Source organism: Cannabis sativa, chromosome 3, assembly GCF_029168945.1.
Source record: "Cannabis sativa cultivar Pink pepper isolate KNU-18-1 chromosome 3, ASM2916894v1, whole genome shotgun sequence".
Taxonomy (NCBI): Eukaryota; Viridiplantae; Streptophyta; class Magnoliopsida; order Rosales; family Cannabaceae; genus Cannabis; species Cannabis sativa.
Genome location: NC_083603.1, coordinates 47,325,930 through 47,353,066, shown reverse-complemented (window position 1 = coordinate 47,353,066; position 27,137 = coordinate 47,325,930). Strand labels below are relative to the sequence as shown.

Genomic DNA, 27,137 nt, shown 5'->3' with positions numbered 1-27,137 from the left:
GGTTGCAGCGAAAGAGCAGGATCCAATCCAGAGGTTCAACACCACCATCTTGGCAGTTGTGATATACAATCTTTGACTCAATAGAAATAGATGTATTTTTAATGGTTACTCAAAGTAAGTTTTTGGGGTTGTAAATGATGCAAAGAACATTATAAAGTATATATACAAATTGTAAACAATAGAAAGATGTCTATTCAGGAGAGTAACTATTTGCTTAGATTACAAAGCAGATAGCTTTGCTTGTTAGGGTCTTTTGCTGCTAGTTGGAGATCGGGGTGAGGTTGTTAGTGTTTTATTGGTGTTTGTATTTACTTTATCAATTAATGAAGTCATTTTTTTATAAAAAAAAAGAAAAAAAGAAAAAACAATTGTGTATAAAGAAATTAATTTTATTTTCTTATAAATAAGAATGAACTATATACTTAATTTATTAAGTTGTGAAATATATTTTTGTTATATGTATTAGCTTTTAAAATTATTATTTTTTATATTTAAATATTAATTGTATATCTATATATTTTTAAAATATATGTAAATTTGTGTAATGTATTGAATTGATTATTTTTACTTGTCAATCAATATCTAATCCGCACAAGTACCAATATCCTCATTTTGCAGATGAAATTAAATCATGCTGATTGAATTGAATTAGATATTTTATAAACACCCCTCTAATCTCATTCTCATTTATTATTCTTATTCCTTTACTTTTCATTCCCCAACAAAAGTTAGAGCATCTCCAATGGAGAGCTATAAATATAGTGTATTGCTATTTTTTAAAATATTTTGCTAAAATTTAATTACAATGATGATGTAAAATGTATCCTAAATTTGGTCTAAGCTAAAAATTGAACCAACTTTGGCACAAAAGATAGCATGGGCCAAATTTTAGGCCACAATAAATACTACATTTTTTAATTACTTCTTTGTCACTTATTAATACTATTCATTGACTTTGAATAAGATATATTTATAGGATATTAAAATAATATAAATAAAATTAATTATTTTGTATATTTGAATGAGTATTAATGGTAATATTGACTTTTATAGCTAATTTGCACCTTGTGCATTGGAGCACTAATATAAAAAATGGGCCAAATATAACTTTATGATATATTTTAGACCAAATTTAATCCAAAATATAGAGAAAATTACTCTACATTCTTTTTTTAACTTGATGTCTTTAATTTTTACCCTCCCTTTTAAAAAATTTTATGTTTACCTTTTTTTTTTTTCAATTATTCTACCAATTTCACTCCTATTACTTCACGATAATTTTCATTCTTCTCTAATTAAAATTTTGTCCCAACTTTCTCACAAACCTACTATTATGCTTAAAATTATGTCTTATTTATGTGAGTGTGAGAATAATTTGAATATAATACTCATAAAAGATGTATATTTAAATTAAATATTATTTGGAGATAAATTTAGTTAATGTATAAAAATATTCTTCGACTTCTCTCAAATATACACCATCTATTAGAGATAGTCTTACCCATATAAAAACAGAGATTATGCTAATTTCCTCATGATTTGATATGATTTACTAAATCTCTAATGAAAATATCAAATTCCCCTGCCAAATTCATCTATCAATGCTAAAAAGAACTCTCACAGAACCATAAAATATTCTTAATAAAAACCGTGACACGTCTAACAACTCACTCAGAGCTCGTTTGGTACGGTTGTATTAGGTCGTATTGTATTGCATTATATTGAATGTAATTATACATCATATTTTTATATAATACTATGTTAAATTTTAATTTATACTAAAATATTATATAGTTAGGCGCCCATAAAATTTAATACCACATATAATTTTTACATAAAAATATTACATAAAATACAATTCAATATAATACTATACAATACAATACGATGTAATACAACGTACCAAACGAACTCTCAAACTAGTTAAGCTAATCTCAATTTTCAGTATGAAACTTATTTTTAGCAGTAATAATTCGTCAATTGTTCATAGACTGAAAGTGAAACTGCCGCGTATGAACAAAAACTTCACATATAATAAACGAATAAAGTAAACAAGAACATATGAGAAGTGAATTTGTTTCTGCATTACTTGTATGATTATTCTATTCATACAAGAAATAATTGTATGTTACATGTTGTACAACATGATTCTCTCATCTGCCTACAGAAGCTTCACTTCCGATATTTACATTAGCCGCCGGTAACTAGAAAAATAGAGAAAAAGCATATCGGCCGGCAGCTTTTAATTTTGGTCTCTTCTACCTAAGCTCTTATTAAAAGCTGTATGACCAATCCATCTATTAATACAACACTGATTTAACAAATGAAAGAATTAAAAGTGAATTTAAATAAGATACAAACTCATACACCCTTTTCTGGCTTTACTTTTTCTATTTCTTGTAATTCAGCCAATAGCCGGGCATACTCATTGTCAACCTTCTCTATTTCGCTTTTGAGTTGGGTCACCTGCACAGAAACAAGATTGAATATCTGATTAAACAGCTCTGAAAAGTAGTTTAGGTGTCTGAAAACGATCAAGGATGGTATTCCGAAAAATTGCAGTTTACAGTATTAAATTATATCAGTACAGGCAATTATAAGACTAATTAGAATGAACATAAACATCTACTGCAAGTTTACCTTAACATGAAGTTCTTCCTCCTCTTTCGAATATTTCAAACAGCTGAAAAGGAAAGGAAAAATCATGTGATTCTATAAGAATTCAAGCCAGAAAATTTTCATAATCAATAACATGAGATTAAGCTATTCAGGGTGTCAGGTAGAAAAGAAATCAGCACATAATAATATACTCACTTTGCACGCAGAGTTTCATTTTCCTGCAACACGATTGCTTTCTCTTGATTTTTCGATTGACCATTGGTGCTTAGATTCTACATAAAAACGGAAGAGACGAATTTGGAATTATTTAAGCAATGATACATGATAAGAAAGCTGCTTTCGCAAATTCCATGAACTGGGCAGAAGGACTTACATTTACTCCAACTGCCTGCCTTTTCAGATTCTGAATTTCTTCAAAATTATCCTTTCGTTTCAATTGAAGGCCTTACCAAAAAAGGAAAGAAAAAAATGAGAAGAGAAAAAGGATCATATGCTGTGAATCTTTATTGTATGATTGAATTTGATAACGATTTAATTCTTAAATTAAATACCAACCCTGTTCATGTCGACTTTTAGAGTTAGGAAGAGAGAGCCCTGATCTGATCTGTGACTCCTTTGCAGTACCAACACCAGAGGACTTATGATTTGATGTGGCTTTACTACTTAAAAGAGGTGGGATATTCTGAGTTGGATGCTTTTTCTTGACCAGATACCCAATTAATCCACAGTGGAAATCCCTGTCAAAGTTTTGTAGAATTGTTCAGTTTGACATTTAGTTAAACTCTCAAGGAATCACAAATAATATAATATAAAGAAAATAAAAGAGAGTATTTAGCAGTAAGTAAAGAAATGTACACACACCAAATAGAAGCAAACTGCAACAATATAGAGCATAAAGGTAGGTATAAATCTAATCTTTATATAAATGTCTAGAATGTTTTTTAGTGTTTATCAAGCTAGTCCATTTAACTAGTAATTCTAATTGTGTTAAATTTAATTGATATAATTAGTTTTATTTTAATAAACCAATATAATAATTATGAATTACTTCAATAAAAATTCACAAATGAACTCATAAAATAAGATATAATTATCAAGCAAGCAATTCATTGATATAGTTAGTCATTACAGACTATACACTATTTTGTAATCAGAGCCAACTATAGCTAAGCATAATATTTGTTACTACTGACTATATCTTTCTCATCTAGTATCAATTAATTTTAAAATAAAAACTCTACAACAATTCAACAACAGCAATAACTATGCTTATTATTATTATTGAAAGAAATTATTATTATTATTATTATTATTATTATTATTATTATTATTATTATTATAGCATAAGCTGTATGAGCTACAGACACAAGTAAACAACTAGAAAAAGAATGGTACAAAAAGCAAGAACTGAAAGAACAATAAAACCTTTCACACATAGTACAGTAATGATAGTTCTGAGGTTCGAGCCCCTCTTGAGTACCTACATAGCAATTGTTATAGTTTCCTAGTCCTCAAATATTCTAGGATTAGGCGAGGAATATAATTAAAGAATAAAGAGATACAGTAATAGCTCACCAGTATTCCCAGGTCATCTCCTTCAGACGACTTTCAAGTTTCTGAAAAAGGGAAGTTTTCTCAAAATCTTGTTTATTATGTGTGGGTTCAATAAAATTTGTTTCCAGCACACCTGAAAAGAAATAAAATGAATAAATTATAAATTCATACATTTCTAACGACCACGAAAACCAATAAAAATTGTGAGAGGTAGCAGGTCCTTACCCACAACTCCCCTTCCCCTACTGTCTGCATAACTCACAACTGGCCAAAATGGCTGCAGAAAAGACCATAAGTTAAGGCCTCTTAAATGTAAATTGCTATTGAGAAATAATAGTTGTAAAATGCTTATCAAATGGAATTGAACGTACTCGATGGTAGAAAATAAATCCAAGTAAAGAATATGGCATCGAATAAGGGGTACAAAAGAACTCATAGACAACTCAGTTACAGTGCAAAGACCCAGAATATGAAAATTATATGTACAGGATACAGTAAAGAGTACAGCTACATATATTCAAGTTTGAACGAATACATCATGGAAAAAGAAAATCGAGAAAATGAAATGAGCAGCCTCTATAGTATAAAGGCATTGTATGAAGCCCATTAAATAACTTATGCTTAGGAGGTAGTGGTAACAAGTAACAACCATAGATTATTATGTATTAAAAATGGAACATATTCAAACACATCAAGATCATGGTGTTCCAGTACAGAACAATATTAACTTCTAATATGCAAGATACTTACAAGAATTAAACGATTTTTATGATAGACGTTGAAGCCATGGATATTGACATTTGGAGCGTCTTTAAGAAACCCAATAGTTGTAATAATTTGGCCCTGAATAATGAGAGAAAGAAGTTCAAGTTAAATGAAAGACCTGCAAGTACCGACAGAAGCTACGAACTAACAACATTCTGGAAATCATTGAAACATAACAATATAGCCAACCTCTACAGTTCCTGCATTCTGAGGTTTATACAAAATAAATTGTGGAAATTTGAGATCATCAGCGATATTATGATGTTCAACAACTTCCCCCCTAAGTATTATTCTGAAACTTGCTGGTATCCGCAAATACAAGATGGACAAGTAGACCTGAAGGAACAAGAATACTGTAGTAAAAATTTTGATTTCTGATTTGCTTATTCATTCAAAAGTTTCTTGTTGATTAAAATTCAAATTCAAATATAATCTGTTCAGATTCAAATTCAAATTATATTAGTCTGTTTGTTACGTTTGATATTTCAATCTTGTTTCTCCCAAGAGAGAATCAAGAGTTCCAAATTTACTTTAAGAATTTTTTTACATGCAAATACGTAACTTGGCGTACAAAATCGAAGTTCAGAGCTATGGCACATGGGGTTTGTGAACTTATTTGGACTAAATCGAGAGATGAACGAGTTGAAAACTGAAAACGACAAACCTATGCAACTCTAATTAAGCTATTAGCATAGCTCATAATCCTATTCAGCATAGTTGACACTTTATTAAACGAAAAATTGATGAACATACCTTCAGATTGGCACTTGACGAAATTCAAATTTAATTTGATAAGTGTTTTATATTTGTATTCATCTGCTTGTTACGTTTAATATTCTAATCCTATTTTTATGGGATTTGTTCTCACAAAGTAAAATTATTTAAAAAGAGTATTATTCATCAAAACAATTAAGATATTTTTTCATCTTAACTTCATAGACTTACACGAAGAGAATAATGGTACCGGTTGCCGATGTGCTGTTCATTTATTAATTTCCAAGCAGGGATTGTCTGAATTTTTCTAGTATCCCCACTAATAATTATATCCTGTAACAATCAATGCATAATAGGCAAACAAAATTAAACATTTAATGATGACACATTTTGAAACGAAAATAAAGGCAGAATAAGTTACCCTAGGATCTGTATTGAAATCTAGCTCCACAATCCCGTCGTCATTAGCCCATAGGTTATAGACAATAACTTTTGTGCCTTGAGGCCCAATGTCATCGAACTGTTGTAACATCAAAAAGCTAATATAAAGCGAGATGGAAAATGAACGGTAAACACATCACTTTGCACAGCAAACATTTTCAGTATAACTGTATATGTATGGCAATCCGTAACAATCAACTATTTCTTATAGCATAAAAAGACATTTTCTGAGTGGATATGTCCTTTCATCATTCACACAAACACACGAGTATTTCAAGCTAATGGATATATCATTTTATCATTCTTGCGTATAGGCACCATGCACAAACACATAACTTGTCTATACGTAATGCTGCCCATAGAAGGTAAACACTACACTGCAAATTATGAAGGAAGCTGAATTGTACAGAACAATGCCTCTTCTTAAGGTAAAGGAAAAACTAATGAGACTTGCAACTACAAAAGAGAACTTCAAAATAAATTATGTTTAACGCCCTCACGCTAGCAACATGATTAATTTTATTATTATTGTTAATATACTAGTCCTACTCACATCACATGTGAGTAAATCCCCCTTTTTACCCTTAAAATCTCCCATATAGTGAAGGGATCCCTCACAGCTTTTCCATGACCAGCTGTAGTTTCCTAATTCTCTAAATCACGAAAAATGGGCCACATCAATCCATCGCTATTTCTTTCTATTAATATACACAAGATGACTATTATTATTTTGTTTAGTTTTTTGCCTTGCCCAGGAGACCTCCCAGTTGCCTCAAGATTTTTGAGTGTGGAAATATTAGCAATAATACCAATACGTTGTGCCTCAAAAGTAGCGAGCAAATTACCGGAAAATAATATAACGATCATGTAAAAGCAAGAAATTAATATAATGATCATGTAAAAGCTTACTTGCTTTAGAAGCTCTGCTTCTGTCGCAAAAGGAGACCACTGCAACAGCATCAATAGATTTGACATAAAATGCTCTTTACCATGCAAGAAATCCAATGTACCCGTCGATGTATTAAACTCATAATGAACCTGCAATAAAATTAATACACAGTCAAGCAGCACACTACCACATTCACAAGATAAAAGAACATTAAAATTTCTTTACACGATTGCTGCCTTTTTCCAAAACAAAGTAGCATAGCAGGCATTAGATGAACAATTACCCATAAAAGCAAAACACACACAAAAAAAAACTCACCATGGGAACAACTATCCTGTCATAGTTTTCTTTTCTCAAGAATGTGTATGAGAGAAGGCCAATGCTTTGAGTCAACACCCTGTACACAAGAACAAAAAAAATAAGACCTAAATTAATTATTCATCATGCATGCAAAAGCCACTGGATGCTAATTTAAGTTAATATTCAAGCTGCAAAGTTCGTATACATAATTTTAAAATACTTTCAGAAGAGGGAAATTACATACACATATCCCACATTGTACTCTTAGCTCACATATGATAGACCCGCATTAAAATATACTTATGCTCAAAGAGATAAGAACAAGGGGAGGGGCTTACAATAAAAAGGCTTCCTTGTTTAGTTTCATCAGTAATTAAGAATCTTAGTATAGGGGTAATTTGTCAATTTATGTATTTTAATTAAGGGAAATTTTATTTACACCCCAAAATTTTTTAAAGACACTCCATTTTAATAATTTTTATTTTATATAAAATATATATCTTTAATTGTACAAAGTTTTTTTAACTTTTTTCTTCCATTCAAATTCTTAAAAAAAATACCTATCAAATAAAAATAAATTATATTTTAAATATTATAACAAAAAAATTAAAATAAAAAATTATATGAAATTTTCTTAGAAAAAAATAAAAAATATATATACGAGTTAGAAAAAATTACGAAAATGAAATCAAAATAAGTATTGAAATTAACATAAAATAATGTGAGGAAAAAATTAAAAAAAAAATATTAAGAGTAATTTTTAATAATTATTTAAGTTTATATTTTTTTAAATAATGGTGTGTATTTATCATTTTATGGAGTGCAAATAGAACTCCCCTTTAATTAATCTATAATTAGCAAAGTAAGGCTCTAACTTAGTCAAATTATTGTTTCCACTGTGGGAGAGAAGAAGCTATAGCTGGGAAAGATCCAAACCTCTCGAAGGTTTGGAGCTTTATTTGTAATCTCAGATTTTTCATATGCAATAAGAAAAGAACGGTCCTGTTTGAATGAACTTCTACTTCTGATTTTTAGCTTCTCAGAACACCCTTATTGAGAAAGCTATTAAAGTCGGCTTTTGTAAAAAGAACTTTTTAGGGCTAAAAACTGAAACTCACTGGTTACCCAACCAGCAACACAAGTGTTTTCGGAGCTTCAAAAGCCCAAAAGCAACTTTTAAAAGTCGAACCAACTAGGGCCACTTTCAGACTTTATTCAAGGTTCATATAGGGAAAATCCAATCAAATCGGTATCGGAAAAAGGTTTCACAATGGCTGCATTTGAGGAAGAAGTCACAAAGTTGAGATTGCATTTGAGCGAGGAAATGAGCTGCTTCAGAAATTTTGTTTATAGAGAGATCAAGAAAAAATTCGGCAACACTTTTCAACAAATATTTCAAGCCCAGCTTCAAAAGTCCTTCCAAACACAGGTTCAATAGCCAAAACCCATGGAGATTCATCCAAGAAATCTAAAGAAACATCCAAAAATCCCGAAGAAACATTCAAGAACCAGCACTTTTCATCAAAAGGAAAGCCTTCTGAAGTTGTCATGTCCAGTCCGATGGAAGTAATCAACATGAGACAAAGGCATCAGCACAAAGGAAGAGTCAATTTCTATCTTAGAAAATTGAGCCAATTTTTGATGGAACTAAACCTGATTTTTCTTTCACAAATACAACGAGGAAAAAATGGAGGCATCAGTCATAAGCTTGGAAGGAGAAGCTCTTCTTTGGTATCAATGCAACAATTTGGTAGGAGTTCAAGATATTGTTGTTGACAATTTCGACTCATTCAATATGGAACACTTAGCCAACAACTTCTTGTCTTGCAATAAGAAGTAATGATGAGAGAGTACTGAAATAAATTCATTGAACTTTCTGCACCACTTGGTACAATTTTGGATGAACTCGCTATTCACAAGATCATTAACAGGCAAAATCCAGAGTCAAAAGTGAGGTTTGAATGTGGAAACCGCAAATGGTGGGAGAGGGCTATGGAGTAAGAATACCAGACTGAGGAAAAAATATGATTGGAGCCACAAAAGCAAGTTAGAAATTTTTTTGGCCCCAATCAATACAATCATGGACTATCTAGGACCAAGACACAAGCAAACAACACCAACACCTCCAAGACTAATGGAAAATACAAGAAAATGACTAAAACTTAAATTCAAATGAAGAAAACCAAGGGTTTTTCTTTCAAATGTGATGCTAAAAGGTTTAGAGGGCATGCATGCAAGGATAAACAACTACGTTGAGAAGGAGGAAGAACAACCAGAAGGGTAGGAGACTTCACACTACGGCTCAATTGGCTGAAGTAGAGGATCAGACATTGTACTCAACATAGTAGCAGGTTTACCATCTCCCAAAACACAAAGGTTGAAGGATCAGATAGACAACCAAGAACTTGTCATCCTTATTGACCCTGAAGCAACTCACAATTTTGTTTCTCAAGATCTAGTTCACAAGTTTCATATTCCAAGTTAAGAGAGAAAATTATGGAGTAAATGGGAATGGGAGAAAAAGTTCTAAGGAATGGGATATGCAAAGACATCATGTCGCGAGTACAAGGATTAAGAATTTCGAAAGATTTCTAGCTGCCGAAACTGGGCAATTCAAATGTCAGTTTGGGCTTACAATGGTTCGAAACGACTCACATAGATTGGAGACCTTGACCTAACTCGATCATTGGTGCCTTGATAAAACCACTTCTCTTGAGTATCGATTTCAGCAAGCATGCAATGGAACAATATTTGTAAAATAAAACAAGTGTAGTGGGAAACAATAAGCCTATTTAGCCATAGCTTTCATTGTATTTCGAAGAAGGAATTACAGCAACAAAAGGGAATGGTCCTTCAGGACCATTGATGTTGAGAATGATCTATGTTCCTTGCATAATCTCACCAACTCTCTTACCCACCTATACACAATCCTATCCCCACTCAAAGACCCTACTCAGTACAATTGAGTCCTATCCTTTTTTATTGCCTACACTCTTCCAAACCCTTCTGATCCTAGGGTCCAACATTACCGGCTGCCAAAACTAAGCAACAGACGAGTTCTTTGCAACTAAGTGAAGGCATAAAGAATACAAACCCGAGATAGAGAGTTGAGCGTTTCATGGGCATCTTCAATTCCTAATATTGTTTGGTGTGCTCTCTCCCTCTATCAAAAATCCATCGAAGGGCTTTGAGCATTTATTTCTTCAATATCTAATTACCCGTAGCAAAATGCTGCTCTCCATGAACCCAACAAGCACCAAACAAAGAAGGAACAAAAGGTACATAAAAAGAAGGAACAGAAGGTACATAAATGATGAGGCAAGCATTCAAAGCTAGACACAAGGTTTGGAGTAAAGGACTTGGTGTAGTCACGACCCATCCATAATGTGCGAAGGTTCCGCCTTGGATTGTTCTGCGATGCAAGTCAAAAGTTGTATCCCAACCAATCGTTCACATGGAGTGAAGTCTGAGAGGAAGACTCGTGTACAAGAGAGTTGACCCTTTACGTGGAGAAGGAATAGATAAATGGCCTTTCGAAGGTTCCATATGCCCAGCTCACTAATTGCAGTAGTTAATTTTAGGGTTTCACTTATCTAGGTTTAGAAGAAACTATCAAATGGACTTGGGGGTCACATTGGACTAGCCCATTCACTTGAGTAATTGGGGTAACGTATTTGATGATGTGGGCCAAATCTGAAACATAAGTGGGTTGTTTTGATATTTTCTTATATGGACCATATATATTTTATTATTATTACTATTAATTTAATTACTAAACACAACATTTACCTAATTACGCAAACTTTATCATGGAGTTAAGGCTTCATAGCTGCTAAGGTTAATATACGTGATATTCTCTTATATAGGTCATCGTTGAAACAAGAGTAAGTATGTTGGACTTGGGCCTTAAGCGATAGGGTTTTACTCAACCCTTGGAGGAAATCACACTTCCTAGGAAACGACCTTCGTGGACTATGGTACTCGTACCTTCTCCAACATCAAAATCAACCATCTCGTCGATGGCAATGAACCCACGGAAGTTATCTTAAACCCCTTCGCCATTGAAGCAATTTATTTGGTCCCTAATAGTGACGACTTCTCCATCTTGGTGATGGTTCCTTCTCTCGGCAACAACACCATCCTAAAAGCCTTGCAGCTCTCCCCCTACCCTTGTTGTTGACTTACTGATCTATCTTCATCTTCTATCAATGGGAGTTTCCCAAGACCAGTCGAGTTCCAACTTGCACACACTCCTCGTCACTATAAATGTCAACAACCTGTTTTTGAGATGGAACAAAAGCTGTGAACAGAGGTTCAAAGTTCAAATCGTCAAATAGTTATGTAATAAGAGAGTAGGGTTGCTGCTTATACTCTGCATCAATTAGCACACCCAGCGAAAGCTCAACCTAAACCAACCCATAAAAGAGATTCAACAGTTTTTCGGCACCACCGCGGATACTACGAATGACGGTAGTAACCTTACTTGCCCAAGAAGTGCATGATTGATTCACTCATTCACTTGTTCTAACCTTTGCGTAACTCTTCAAAACACGGATGCCGGATGCCACAAATTCAATCTCGACTCCATTCGCCGAACGTAAACAGGGAATGAGTTCTCTAATACCAATTCAACAAACCACTTCACTTGAGTACCGATTTTAGCAAGCAAACAGTAGGAAAAGCAATAGAACAGTAGGGGAAATCAAGCTATTTCAACCTACTTTTGAGATGGAACGGAAGCCGTGAACAGCGATGCAAAGCTCATATCGTCAAATGGTTATGGGATAGGGGAGTAGGGTTTCTGCTTGTACTCAAGCTTTGCATCAATCAACACACCCAACAAATGCTCAACCTGGACCAACCAATCAGAGAGATTCAGCAGTGTTTCATCACCACCACAAATACTACGAATGAGGCGTAGCGTAGTATCCTCACTTGCCCAAGAAGTATTTGGTCCATTCACTCCTTCACTTGTTTTAGCATTTGAGTAACTCTTCCAGCCAAAGATGTCACAGATTCTACCTCGACTCCATTCGTCAAACGTAAATTGGCAACAAGTGCTCTGATACCAATTGAAACGAACCACTTCTCTTGAGTACCAAATTTAGCAAGCAAACAGTAGGAAATCATAGGAGAATAACTGTAGGGAAAACCAAGTCATTTCAACCATGACTTTCATTGTATTTCTAAAAGAAGGAATTTTCATAGAAGGAATTACATGAGGAAAGGGAATGATCCTTCCAGGTCAGTGATGTTGAGAATGATGTCTATTCTTGCATAATCCCAACTTTTTTGCCCACCCATGTAAACTATCCTATCCCCACTCAAAAGACTCTCCTGAAATACAATGAATCATACCCTCTTTTATTTGTACACTCTTCCACACCCTTCTAATCCTAGGGTCTAACATGCCCATAAAGAAATTTATGAAGACCATTAAATAAAAAAAGATGGGGTACACAATGCAGCAAAATAATGTGAGGAAATCCCCTAGGACAACCAAGAAACACCAAAATTTCTACGAGTTTCAGGATGTTTATCAGCCACCAAAAGAATTACAATCTTTAAGAGGAAATGAACACTCAACACTCAAACAAGGCACCAATCCCATTAGTGCACGACCCTATCATTATCCTCATCTTCAAAAGGCAGATACTGAAAAAATATTAGCTAAGATGATAGAGGGTAAGCTTTCAAAGAAGTGGCAGAACCCCAAAGGAAAGGTTAGAGTTTGTTCACTCCGATGTTTGTGGACCAACAACTACTTCATCCATTGCTGAGAAATACTACTTCGTAACTTCTATCGATGATCACTTTTATGGCTTTACTTTCTCAAACATAAGTCGAAAGTGTTTGAGGCTTTTAAGAAATGGAAACCAGTGATTGAAAATGAGATAGGTTTAAAGATTAAAAAGTTCAGAACCAACAATGGTGGCGAATATGAAGACAACACATTAAAAAAATTTTGCTATGTACACGAAAACAGAATGAAGAGAATTGTGTCAAGCACACCTTAGCATAATGGTAGAGTTGAGCGTATGAATCAAACATTAACCAAAATTATGTGTATACAATGTCTGGCCTAATAAAGAAGTTTCAGGCAAAACCGGTAAAACACAACAACTTACGGGAAAGAGTTAAAACTATCACATCTAAGCAAAATTTGGTTGTGTAGCCTATGTAGATATTCATATTAGTGATTAAGGAAGGAATAAGTTTGACTGGCAATTCATGAATGAGAAGATCAAGAGTAGAATCATGTGTAACTTATGTTTTTAACAAAGCCAAGTGCAGTTGATAAATTGATCAAAGACATATTAACATGATGGGGAAAATGATATCTAACGACGTTTGAAAGATATACCATCAGCGGTAGATAAAGACCCACCATTAATGTTAGATCAAACATACATCACCATAGCAAAACTCATAATTGCGAGTGTACTAAAGCATGTTGATTATAACTGTAATATTTATGATATCACAAAACAATACTAACAAACATGGAGATCTAAGAGCACTCCCGACAACTTCTCATCTCCATCAGTACAAATACATCACCAAAACCCCCCACATTAAATATTTTATCTCAATTTTTACATTACACCATACATCAACTTCTTTAAAATACATCAACTTCTTTAAAATAAATATAAATCAACAAAACCTCACTTTTATCAAGTTTTTTATATATTTTATTCATTGCAAATATATAATATTAATATACATTTAGAGTAATAAATAGTATTCTATATAATGTAGAGCACGAATAGAAAATTTAAAGCAGCTTTAGGATAAAAGAAGCAATTTAGAGCATTTAACGAAGTGTGTTTCTAATTAGTTTCTTCAAAAATTTAAAGAATTTTCTATTTTCAAGCATTTAATGTGAGTGCCCTAGTAATCAAAACATTTTGAAACAAACCTCTTATCCAAGTGGCGGCTAAAGACAATCACATCTGCCCCAAGTCTCATTGTGCTAGTCTTGAAGCCATTTCCATCTGAAAACCTTAAATGTTAATTAGCTTCAATAAGATACAAAAGCAAAACTAAAAACTAAATAAAGCTAGAATTTGTACATCGTCCAATCGATGATTTTGATTTCTCTGAAAATCCAAAACTCAAGCAACCTCGCATTGCTATAGGGTCCATTCCACCACCATCATCTAGTTAGCAATACAAAATACCATGATTTAGAAACATGGGTACGAAACACATATTACCAGATCTACCTATAATTATGTTCGAGTGATACTACCAAAACAATATTTATGCTTGAGAAAATGTACACAATACCTTGTATTAACAAGGCTGGATTTCCATCCCTTGGATTTGAGATTTCATCAACTACTACAAAAGTGGCTCCATTTTGGATCTATCCAATTTTGAAAATAGAACATGTTCATTAGAGAAACACTTCAAAAAATAAATTGACCAACCCATCATAATTATGTTTGTATTACTTTATAATTGACTTGATCAAACATTAACTAAAATAGTTCAACAATGATAAAGCTTATATGTATAAGTTTTGGAAAACGGAATCAGGTACTGAGGCATTTTCCCTTGGCCCCGAAGGCATAAGCCTCGAGGAGCATCGAGTCGTATACCTCAACAATAAAAAGAAAAACTACATAAAATATCATAAAATCATAACTAACCACACATAATTTCATAACAAAGTCATAAAATTACTAGTTAAGCCTTCAAATCATAAACTAATTTCATAAAAGGCTCAAGTTCCAACGGAAAATCCTAATTAATAGAGGAATTGTTAGTCTATTCCTAGTTCCAACACTAATTAGGAGTTGCCTTGACTTTAAATAATAGTAAAGGTGATAATGTGTAAGGGAGATGAAGAGTGGGAGTGGATACCACGAGTCCGTCACGATTTTGTGATAGAGGCTGAAGGGATGTAATATGCCCCGATGGTTTAAGGTTTTTAGGGTTTCGTTTATCTTTCCTATTCTTTTTATGAAAAATCCGTTAGAAAAAAGCCCAAACCAAAGCCCATTCAAGTCATTTAAAAGCCTAAAAATAGCTCTTAAAAAAGTTCTAAAGAAAAGCCCAAGAAAGACCCACAAACTACAACCCTAACACACAAAACAAAGCCCAAGGCTATAAGGCGTGTGCCTCATATACCTCGCCTCAAAGGTGTGCGCCTCATCAGTGTGAGGCATATGCCTCAAAGGCAACAGCTGAGACATAGCCCCATATACGTTTATGCATTGCCTCGCCTTGACTGAGTTACAAAACAGTATGATGTACAAATTTATTATATGATTGGTGCCCAGAAAAAAAATGTGTAGTACCCACAGTAACAAGTTAATTAATAGTCCATAAGATTATGAGATCTTATAAACCGAATATCACCACAATACTTTTCTAAAATCAAGACAACTTAGCCTTGGACATTTTCATTCACCCAAATCTATAATGCCTTGTCATAGTTGGGACTCTATTTGCCTTCCCCTACTGGCAAATCGCTTTTCATTTGGGGTACACCATAGTGTGAGCACTTGGTGCGACGCAATGTAGCATCCTACTGTTGAAATTGATACAGTTAAGAACATGCCAAAAGTTCCCTTTAAGGATCTTGTTTTTTTTTTTTCAAACTAGACTTTCCTCGGGTTGAGATGATTTGGACTTCCTAATTATGTTAGTTTCATTTTCACGACTCCTAATACACTTGAAAATATTTTAAAGTATACTATACAATAAGGGAATACTTTACTTTGGTACCCTATGTTTTGAATTAATAGGGCTTAAACTCTATTATCATCAGTAATATACACGCCTCTTACATCTAAATTGTCAAGAAGACCCACCATGACTATCTCCTCGGCTAAACTAGCTACTAAAATATATTTAACCAAATTCAAATCTATATTTATAATACATCTACAATACATGAATTGTAAAACAACATCACATGAGTATGATTAATAATAGAAGGTTAAAATTGGCATTAACTCAAAATAGAGTGCCAAAATAATATATTCTCCCCTTTCCTTCTATAATTTAAGAACTTTATCTTCAATTAAAGGAAAAAAGATGATTTGCATATAATATATATATGAAGAAAAGACAAAGGTCACAAGGAAAAATGATGATCCACATCTATAGTTTCCATTAACCTCAAAAAATAATATACATATGTATACATAAAATATATAAAAATAATAAAAATAAAAGACAAGCTCAAGGCAAATCGATGTTTACCTCATCAATTGCATTGTCAAGCAATTCTGCTATGGCTGAAAACACAAATCAATTAATGTGAAAGCAACTATGAGAAGTAGCATTTTATGAAGGAAAGCATGTGTGAATGAGCATCAATAGAAATAACACATATATATAGAAGAAAAAAAAAGTATGAAAGATACCACCAAATGCCCACTTATGTGAAGTTGCATTGGAGTGAAGAAACATAGGATGGACTTGTAGATAATTTTTTCCATCTGCAATCCATGAAGTAAATGTTAAAAAAGATACACAACATTAAACATTCATATCATGTACAATAACTGGAAAACTTAGAATTCTAATTATGCATTAATTAAAGTTATCATAGAATTTAACTGGAAGTTATGCTTTTCACAGCCACTTGATAATTGGTTAAAAGCACATAAAAATTTCCCCTAAAGTTCCTAAACTTAGACCCAAAATCAAAAATTAGGAAAATAGTCTTGGGCTTCCACATTATAAATAGATTCTTTACACCAGTAGAAATTTTTAAGTTGTAATCCAAAAATAATTCATATAATAGTACAATGTAGCTATACGAACCGCCCAAAAGTCATTTAGAAATTAAAGATAATTTTGAGTGCCAAAATAAGAATTCAAACAACTTATTACATGTGCGTCTCTTTACCATTTTAGATGCATGTGAAACACATTGTTTAAATCTTGATCTCAACACCCTAAATTATCTAAAATTTCCCAAAAACTTGTGGGAGGTCCCTACAACTACAATATACATTGTCATATAAAAAAAATTGCGATTACACTGAAAAACAAAAAAGAAAGTTCTTACCCATAGATCTAAAACAAGATTTCAATTGTATAAGCCCCTAAAATATAGATAAATATATAATTCTTCTCATAGAATGTTCTCTAATAAACCACTGATGGCTACAAACAAAAGAGTAGAGATGCACGCAAAAGGCTAATTAAAATTTTTACCCTGAACTTTAACATGTACCAAATCATGCCCCCTGAACTTTTAAGGTCGTTAAAAATGCCCTTTGAACTATTGAGATTGTTAGATTTAAGGACTTTTTTCCAATTTTAGTAAAAAAGTCTAACATGATGAAAGTTCAGGAACCATAATTTAGTACATGTCAAAGTTCGAGCGGTATGATTTGGCAGGTATCAAAGTCTGAGGAGCATGGTTTAGTACATAAACAATTACTGAAATAGTAAAGTTGAATGGAATTAGACAAAAGTCCTTAAATCCAACAATCTCAATAGTTCAGGGGGCATTTTTAACGACCTTAAAAGTTCAGGGAGCATGATTTGGTACATGTCAAAGTTCAGGAGGTAAAAATCCTAATTAGCCCACACAAAATGTGCACTAAAACATTACACTAGAGAAAGGGTCAAGAAAATCCTAACTTTTAACACTAATCAAGGAAGGGTTTCGTTATCTCTTAAAAAAAAAAGGGGAAGGGTTTCTTAAAAAAAAAGGTTTCTATCATTTTGAGTTCTAGAGTTTTGACTTCTACAATGAACCTTTTGTTTATCTTTTGGTCACGTATTACGTCAAATAGTTAAAAATGGTCTCCTTAATTCGACTTTGGTTAGAATATTTTTGTCATCATACTTCATTTACGTGATCACTAGCCTAGAAAATGTGTAAATTAATCTAGAACACAAGAAACCAAAGTAGTATTGACCCAACAAGAAAAGTACAAGCATCTTTCCTTATTACCAAACTAACTTTGAAGAAATCCATAACCCTTTCTTCACAAACTCTACACCTCTTGTCAACTATGTCCTTCAATCCCACCACAGCTATCAGGCATATGCATGATGTGTGAAACTTTCTATTTCTAAGAAATTCAACTAATGGTAGCAACCGCGCTTTTTCTAAGACAATGACTAAAATAAGATCCAGTCAAAGTTTAAGAGGTTTTACTATATAAAACTTTCATTTATACCAAATAATACATGCATTTCTTATAGCAAATGCAATAGAAGAGAGTGAAATACTTTGAGGTGTGACTTTGGAACCAAGACCATCATTATAGTTCCCAGCTTTCCAAAATTGACGACAAATTGGCGCTTGAGACCTTGATAGGGTTGAAGTATCATTCGCCGAAGATTGCCCTTGATTGGTAATGTTGTGATCAGCCTTCAGAGACTTTACACTCCCATTTTCTTCGTTTCCTTGTATAGAAGATTTAGTTTTCAACATTTGATGCTTGACTAGTTCAACTTTACTACAGTTCTTCAGCTGTAACGCCCTCCCAACCAAATCAGCTTCTAACTTAACAGCCTTCACCACCACCTCTTCAGGTTCATCGTCGCTAGATAAGTCCACAATGTCTACTAAAGTCATCCTGAGGGCTAAAGAAGATAAACATTCACACAACTGAGTAAATATGAACAAGAAATGGGGGGAAAACAACTAAAGAAAAGAAAGCGTCATTGTCTACTAAAGTAATCCTAAGGGCTAAAGAAGATAAACATTCACACAATTGAGTAAATATGAACAAGAAACGGGAAAAAAACTAAAGAAAAGAAAGTGTCAACATGACAAGGACATCAAAACCACCCAACCTTGCTAAAAGAGATGATGCCAAATAATAAGAAATTGTTAGCTCAATATATGATAGAATTCTAATGCTAGCGAAGCTTTTTGTAGTTTTAGAATGGGGATGGCCTAAAAACATAATTATTGATATTATTTATATGCATTATGTTTCAGTTTGCAGATGATACTTTGTACTTTAATGACCCCTCTCTTGGGTATCTATCCCATTTTGTCTAGCCTCACAAAAACTTTCAGTTTGATATTGGGGTTAAAGTTGAATATGGGGAAAGGGTGTTTTAGTAGTGAATGTAAAGGTTATGCTTAACACTAGAAGATCCTTCAGGTTGCGAGCAGGGTCTTTGATTATCATGTATTTGGGATAGAAGGAACAAGATGCTCCAAGCATACTAAACAACATAAGTGTGATTAAGCAAAAAGAGTGTCCTTCAAGTACGTCCAACACACCTCAGATGGAGGAGCGTTTTAAAGCACTGGAGCGAATGGTGAGACTTGCCAGAAACATTGAATGACCTTGTTAAAGATTGTCAACAGTTAATGGAAGCATTGAAAGTGAGCCTCACCATCTGAATGGTTAGGAATGCACTTGCAACTAAACCTATAGGCATGACATTTACAAGATCAAAGATGTTGCACGCTAAAGAGTTGGAAACAAATTTATTTGATATAAAGTACTACTTCATATTCGTCAAGGCCAATTCTGAAGATGGTAAGGTTGTGATGGATGTTATGTGCATCTGAACCAACATAGCGTTCAACCTTTCAAATTTATAATGGTCTCAAGTTTCTCCACGTAAGACATCCCATGCAAAGAGAAATATCACCCAACCTTCAAAACTCACACATTGAGATTTTCACCATCGAATGAAGATAGTTCAATTTTTAGTGATTGAATACCTAGTGAAAGGCGAGTTAGCTTCACAACCCAAAAACATCCCACTTGAGGACAAGACTCTCGCCTTACAGTAACACCGAAAAACCTTCCCTGGCGAAAAAAAAATGGTCAAATTTACTTACCAAGGTCACAATTCTATGCTCCAATCCAAGTAATTTCTTTATCTCGTTGTTCATCGAGCCCATTTCTCAAATAATGTAGAGATCACCTCCCCCACAAATTCAATTGCTCCTGTCATCACTCTGATACCAATTGATATGTTCACATATATCAAACAATAACAATAGGTTTAATGGGAAGAAAACTAAATTGTGTTTAATAGAGTTAAAAAAACAATGATACCCAAAGATTCAAGAGAGACATGGCTTTTTCCTTGAACCAAAACTCAATGCACAATAAGATTAAATATAGCCTACTCTTACTCTTTATTCTCATAAACCTTCCATCCAAAACAAGAATCCCAAAGAAACCTAATTCAAAGCCATTACAATTTTCTAAAACCATCCTATTTTCCAAAATTCTTCCAACTTAGATTACTTATGTCATATGTAGGAGTACCTAATCGAAAGTCTATTAACTTTTTCCTTTGGAGAAGATAAACACAAATGAGATACTTCATAAAAAATGATCGTACATAGATTTATCTCCATATTGCATTCTTTGTAGGTCTTAGCAAAACACAAGATCAACATTTTATCCATTACTCTTTCTTAACAAAGATCTGGTCTTCGTTTCTAATGATGTCAATGTTCAATGAGTATGACCTTCCCATTGGCAAGATTTTTTCTTAGATAATAGACAAAATTAGTAAGGATTAAGAAAATCTAGATTGTTGCCACAAAGGCAACTTGTTGAACAATAAGGCTTGAGAGGAATATGCACAATTAAGAAAAAGGTTGAAATTTAGTTCTTTAAAACCAAGAATTTCGGTATTTTCCTTATCTGACCTTATAGAGTGGAATATTTGGTTGTAATATTAGATGATCCACAGTCATCCTTCTTTCTAGTAGGTGATATTACAATCTTCTGTAAACCTTTTGGTTTCTTCTACTTAATACAATTTTTGTTTCGTATCAAAATAAATATATTTATGTTTTATTTGTGTTTTAGCCTTTGACCATTATTTACTTTATTTTGTTGTATCAAGTTCAGGGAAAAAATAATGACAATTAAAAAAAAATCTTTTTTATTCTATCAGCTTCGAAGTGAAAAAGAGTATAATGACTTCAAAAGAGTAAACCCAAATAAGGCTTCTGGGTCTTCTGGGTTGAGGGGAATGGGTAAGAGAAGAAAAAATATGGGTTAGCTTGAAGAATATTATCTTTTCTATTCATGATTAGGGTTGAAGTTGTAGAAGGGGCAACTCAATCAGTCAGTGCTGACAATGGCAGAGAGCTTTGAGAAGGGAAAAGAGGTTGAACAGAGAATTGTATAACAGTGAACTCAATATGACATACATATTCAACTAAGCAATTTTGACTTTATTCAGACTAACCTTGAATATAAATCGAACATTTTTTTGTCTAACAAAGAGAAATCACATAATAAAAGACTGCCCTTTACTATAAAAACACTAATTATTCAACCTAAAACGTTTTACAGAAAAGCATTCACAGAAAGAACTTTAGTTAAAGACGATGGCTTGTTGTGCAGAGATCTTACCGTAGATAGACTCTCAAAAGGCAAAGATTTCAGGAAAGGCAAACTGGAAAAGTTTCGAACAAGAGGATTCGAAACCTCGAGCTCCCGCCTGAATCGAAAAAAGAAGAGAAAAAGACAATCAATCAATACAAATATAAAACACATTAACACAATATAAAGAAATTAAAATAGTAATTCAAAAATTTAGAAAGTAAACATAAATATATACCAATGGCTTTACGGCGGCAGTACAGGAAAGATTTGACGGATTTGGATGGAGGAACCGGCGGTGAGACCGGAGGAGGAAGGTTCTAAAATCCAACACCTCAAACAAAAGTTAAAAAGTTAGGGTTTATGTACTTTGATAAACTTAGGAGTGTGTTGCACTTTTTTTTTTTTCTTCTTTTCTAGGATAGGAGTATTTCACTTAAATAAAAAAAAAAAATAGAAGTAGATTTTTTGTTTTTAAAAAATAAAAATATATTCTTGTTATAAATATTAATAATTATGTAGATGTTCAAATTTTTTATTTATTAATATTAATTGTAATCAACATTTTTCTTTTTTTTAGTTTCTCTTTTTCTTAGTTTCTTAATATTTGTATAAATAGGGTTCACTCCATTGGAATTGGAATAAACAACTCAGAAATTCTCATTCACTTTCTCTTTCTCTCTTCATCTTCTTCTTCTTTCTTTTCATCTACTTTATATTATTTTATAACACGTTATCAGCACGAGTCTCTGCCCAAGCTTCAAGCATGAGTCTCTGCCTAAGCCCCAATGTAAGTATTTTGTTAAAGTTCTTGAATTGTTTCAAGATCACGATACACTAAATATATATATACTTATCTGACTGAAATAATTTCAAGAATCATTTGTTTTTTTATTTGTATCTATATATCTATATATTATATATGTATGTATATGCTTTTATATGTTTATTATTGATTTCATATATATATATATATATTATGTTTTTATCATTTATAATATTTACAATATATGTGTGTCAATGATATGATAGAGAAAATCTGTATAAATTATACATATATCCAGAAGATTATGTATCATCGATAAAATATTGCATATATCCTGAAGATTATGCATCATCAATAAAATATTGCATATATCCTGAAGATTATGCATCATCAATAAAATATTACATATATCTTGAAGATTATGCGTCCTCGATAAAATATTGCATATAACCTGAAGATTATGCAAACGTAATATTCATTATATAGTTGATAGATATATAATGAAAGAGATGAATACATATTTATATATATATGTTCTTGTATTCTTTGAGGACAATGAAAAGTAATCTAATATCGATATAGATTTTGACGAACATTTCCTGAAGTAAATGTTTTATATTTATCGAAGAAAAAAATGATTGTATTTATGTGAATATAACTAAAGAATCATTAAAATTGATTATTATTGATGCAATTTTATAATGGGTTTTGAATACCCAAAAAGAATGTTAAGAAAATTGCATTGAAACATCAAAGTATAATAATATCAATGAGCATGACTAATGTTATTTAAATACATGAGCCATGTATTTATTGTTCATCATTCCCTGCAGATAATGATATGAATTAAAGTCAATTACTTTTAAAGATTCCTCGTATTAGTCATGTTATTATACATTGTTATTACTTGCAATGTTAGAAATTATTGAATCTGACATATATTAAAGATTAAATTTTGCATACATCTTGGAGACTATGCAAAAATTGCATTCATATATTCTTTGAAATATCGTAAAAGAAATTGTTGAATAATTTCTTATATTTTTATGGATGAACAAGTAATAAATTTTTAAGAAATTTATAATAATGCTCTACTTGTTCAACGTCATTCCCCGAAGTGAATGTAATGATTTTAAATGATCAATGACATTGTTTACTACTCAAATATTTCCAGAATAAAGTAGAAACAACCAAAAGATTAGATACCACACACAATCAAAGTGCATAAAATCTATATATCATGTGTGGAATTAAATAATAGTAGTCGCGTACCTGTAGTACGGACACACTTATAATCAAGATAAAAGTATATTTGATTATTGAATAGAATGTGAATTGTACAAACTTATTGTACATTTAGGATATTTAAATATCATTACCTAAAGAGAATGAATACACATGAAATTCTATTTCAAAGAATATAGATTTCACATATATTGGTAATGCCAGAAGTAAATTAATATGTACATATTTTATTATTTCTTGAAATCAATAGTTTCAAACTATTGTTGGTACAAGATATGTATATGTGTAGTTACTATTTAATTCAGTTTGCATATTCCCAGAAGTGGATATATAATTTACTAATATTTGTTAGTGATCCAATATAATCAAAGTGATAAAGAATCACAAAATGATTATTTGAAAAACTTCCTGAAGAAGTCTTACATACAATTGCTACTTGGAGTAGTAAAATATATTTGTATGTACCTAGATGTATAACTTTTATCTAGTTGCGAAAGTAATTAGAAATAACTTATTATATGTACTGGTTATACATTTAAATATATAATATATCAAGTCATGATAATTAGACTGATGAATAGTCTATTAATAAATTAGACGACTTGCCAAATAAATACCAGAAAAAATGAATGATATATTATGGTTATATCTATTTCACCATTACAATAACATGATGAAGTTGTCATGTATCTTTTAAATTATACACATCATTGAATTGATGATAGTGATTCCTGAAGAAATATAAAGTTTGATAAACATAATAGTGACTCCTAAAGAGTGCATATGCTTTGGAGAATAATATAATTATATTATTCGTGTATATAAAAATGAAACTTGTAATGATTATGTTGTAATGAATTTACATTACCTTTTGAAAGTTTCATTGAAATACAAATTATAGTGAACCTGAAGTTCATGAATTGAGTTATTTTGACATGATCAATCATATGCAATAAATTGTCAAATGATTTGACTAAATTTTGTTGAAGAACCAGAAGATTTTTCTCATTGTTAATTTATAAGGCTCAAAAGAAGAATGTGCATATATTTGCACATAGAAAATATTTAAATTATATTTCTTTAACAATCGTGAGCCATTGTTAGACTTTTATTGCATAGTTTCTTATCGATGTGATAAGATTATTGTTGGAATTTATTTTACCAGGATCTTAGATCTACTCACAAGTATGTTGTTTAACACCCTAAACATGAACTTTCTAAACCGATAAATAAACACATATAAAGTTAAGAAAACCTTACATTGATGACAGCGGAATTAATGTCTCCTTCCACTCAGATCTCTAACCCTTGTATCCTTTCTGTCGCAGAGTATTATCAAGATTTGAGCCCCAATGTCCTTCTCTTTGTGTGTGATCCTTCACAGTCTTCCAATCTATGATTGAGTTACCACTTGCTGTGTGTGGGCACTTACTCTATCACTAAGGTTCGAAATTTATGAAGAGGAAAAGAGAGAGAGATGATTTCAGCTATAGAGAGAAAAGGGAAGGTTCAGTTTTCTGAAGAAAGAATTTTTCTGACAGAATAGGTTATTCAAGGCATGTGTTTTGACTGAGTCATCACTTTCTATTTATAGGCATTTACTAAGTTTAAGTTAGGAATTATTGTTGGGTTTTATGTCCTAAATAAAACTCTTTACAATCTGATTAGTTATCAATATAAGAAATTTGAAGTGATTGATGTTTGCATGAATTTTACATGCTAATGGTTTAATATGTTTATTACATTCATACACACAGAATCAGTTAAATCCAGATCATATGTTTATTCACAATTACAGTATCGTCAACACAGTGGAATGTGATTGTGATCATATGAATCAAAAGTTTTGGTCCCTGTTTCATCAGTGTTATTGGATTTACACTAATGTGATAATCAGCGATGATGTGTACTTACACTTGGAGTAAGTGTTATGTTCTTTCCAGGACATTAGTAAAGTATGCTAGTTTCGAATGTATGGAGTATACATTGGACTGGACCGATATTGCAACTAAGTTAAGATATTACAAACTTACCGTTATACATATCTTTCCAAGTCAATATCAGTAGTTGATCTTAAGATTAAAAGAATCTAAATCCTGATATGCTTGGGCTCAACTCAGGAGTGTTATTCATGTTCTTAGATTTATTAGTTAAGCCTACTTTCGGGTCAGGGTGATACGTATATTTCGAGAACATGATCATATGATTGAGTGGGAGTGCTGAACATAAATATGGAATCTATAGCTTCTACTGGTGTATAGAAGTCAAGTGATGATTCCCTTCGAGCTTAGCAAATAGAAGTAAATGGATGAGCTCTTGTTTAACTGACTAATTATTAGATCACTAAACACCATTTACAGGTAGCTAAGTGTTTTAAGGGGCAAAATACATTGAGGGGTGAGAACGGTAAAGAAATCTCATCTCGATGTAAATCATCTATATAGAGGATCTTTAAATCACAATAAGATTATAACAATGGTTAAATGAGATAGTATATTGGTATCGTAAAACATACAATATGCTCTATATAAGTCTGAGAGTGCAATTCTAAGTTCTAAGAGTGAATTCAACGAAGAATTAATAAGTAGGAATTTACTTGGTAAATTTGGTTCACTTATTGGAAGCTCAGCATATAGATCCATGGTCCCCATTCTAGTTGAGAACATTCTGCTTGTAAGACTCATTAATTGATTCGTGATTGATCAATTATAATTCTAAAGTTAGACTATGTCTGATTTTATGAATTTTCACTAATCAGGGGTGAAATTGTAAGGAAAAGAGTTTTCTAGGTTTATTTATTTATTAATGGACTTTATATGTCTAATTAATAATTAAATTAAATGACAATATTATTTAATAATCTATTTTAGTTATTAAATAATTAGTTTTGGCATTTAAAAGGTTAGAATTGGAAAATTGGCGTTTTTGAGAAAATAGAGATAAAATTTGATAAAATTGCAAAATTAAGTAAGGCCCAATAACACCATATGGCCGGCCACTTAATGATGATTTTTCAAATTATTATTTTCATTATTTTAATGCCAAATAATTCTAAACCTAGACCTAGTAGTTGCCTATAAATAGAAAGTGATGGCTCAGTCAAATCACAAGTTTTCATTAGCTTTTTGATAGAAATTTCTCTCTTCAGAAAACTGAGCCTTCCTCACTTTCTATCCTTGGCCGAAATACCTCTCTCTCTTTTCCCTTCATCTTTTTCGTGACCCTAGTGAAAGAGTAAGTGCCCACACACAGCAAGCAGTAACTCAATCATAGATTGGAAGACTGTGAAGGATCAAAGCTTGAAGAAGAAGGAGATTCGGGCTCAGATCTTGATTATACTCGCTACGTAAAGGAATCAAGGGTTAGAGATCTGAGTGGAAGGAGACATTAATTCTGCTGCATCAATGTAAGGTTTTCTTAACTTTATATGTGTTTATTTTATCGTTTTAGAAAGTTCATATTTAGGATGTTTAAACAACATACTTGTGAGTAGATCTAAGATCCTGGTAAAATAATTCCCAACAACTGGCCTCAGAGCCATGGT

The 27,137-nt window shown here is 32.3% G+C and overlaps 1 protein-coding gene across 4 annotated transcripts; it reads right to left on the bottom strand.

Annotated features, from left to right (window-relative positions):
* Positions 1-2,062: 2,062 nt before the first annotated feature.
* On the bottom strand, positions 2,063-21,984 carry LOC115709746 (protein MICRORCHIDIA 6). 4 transcript variants are annotated; one of them, XM_030637936.2, is made up of 22 exons: positions 21,821-21,980; positions 21,613-21,700; positions 20,073-20,192; positions 18,494-18,850; positions 16,666-16,740; positions 16,502-16,536; positions 14,576-14,654; positions 14,359-14,445; positions 14,205-14,280; positions 7,301-7,379; positions 7,003-7,131; positions 6,074-6,172; positions 5,884-5,985; positions 5,128-5,274; positions 4,924-5,016; positions 4,399-4,450; positions 4,195-4,306; positions 3,175-3,356; positions 2,993-3,063; positions 2,815-2,891; positions 2,641-2,683; positions 2,063-2,466 (listed from the first exon to the last, which is right to left on the bottom strand). In XM_030637936.2, exons 4-22 carry the CDS (start codon positions 18,840-18,842, stop codon positions 2,362-2,364), a joined length of 1,992 nt encoding a protein of 663 aa, XP_030493796.2. In that variant the 5' UTR covers positions 18,843-18,850; positions 20,073-20,192; positions 21,613-21,700; positions 21,821-21,980; the 3' UTR covers positions 2,063-2,361. The 4 variants fall into 4 exon arrangements, with proteins under 4 accessions (XP_030493796.2, XP_030493795.2, XP_060967978.1 ...); XM_030637935.2 differs by lacking the exon at positions 20,073-20,192 and having other exon boundaries at positions 21,821-21,984; XM_061111995.1 differs by lacking the exon at positions 18,494-18,850.
* Positions 21,985-27,137: the final 5,153 nt, after the last annotated feature.

Excerpts from the sequence above, each read along its gene's own strand:
- LOC115709746 (XM_030637935.2), bottom strand. The coding sequence starts at position 18,842 with ATGACTTTAGTAGACATTGTGGACTTATCTAGCGACGATGAACCTGAA. Across the intron at positions 6,173-7,002 it reads AAGCAGAGCTTCTAAAGCAA|TTCGATGACATTGGGCCTCA; the intron begins GTAAGCTTTTAC and ends ATGTTACAACAG. Across the intron at positions 2,467-2,640 it reads AGGAAGAACTTCATGTTAAG|GTGACCCAACTCAAAAGCGA; the intron begins GTAAACTTGCAG and ends GTTTCTGTGCAG.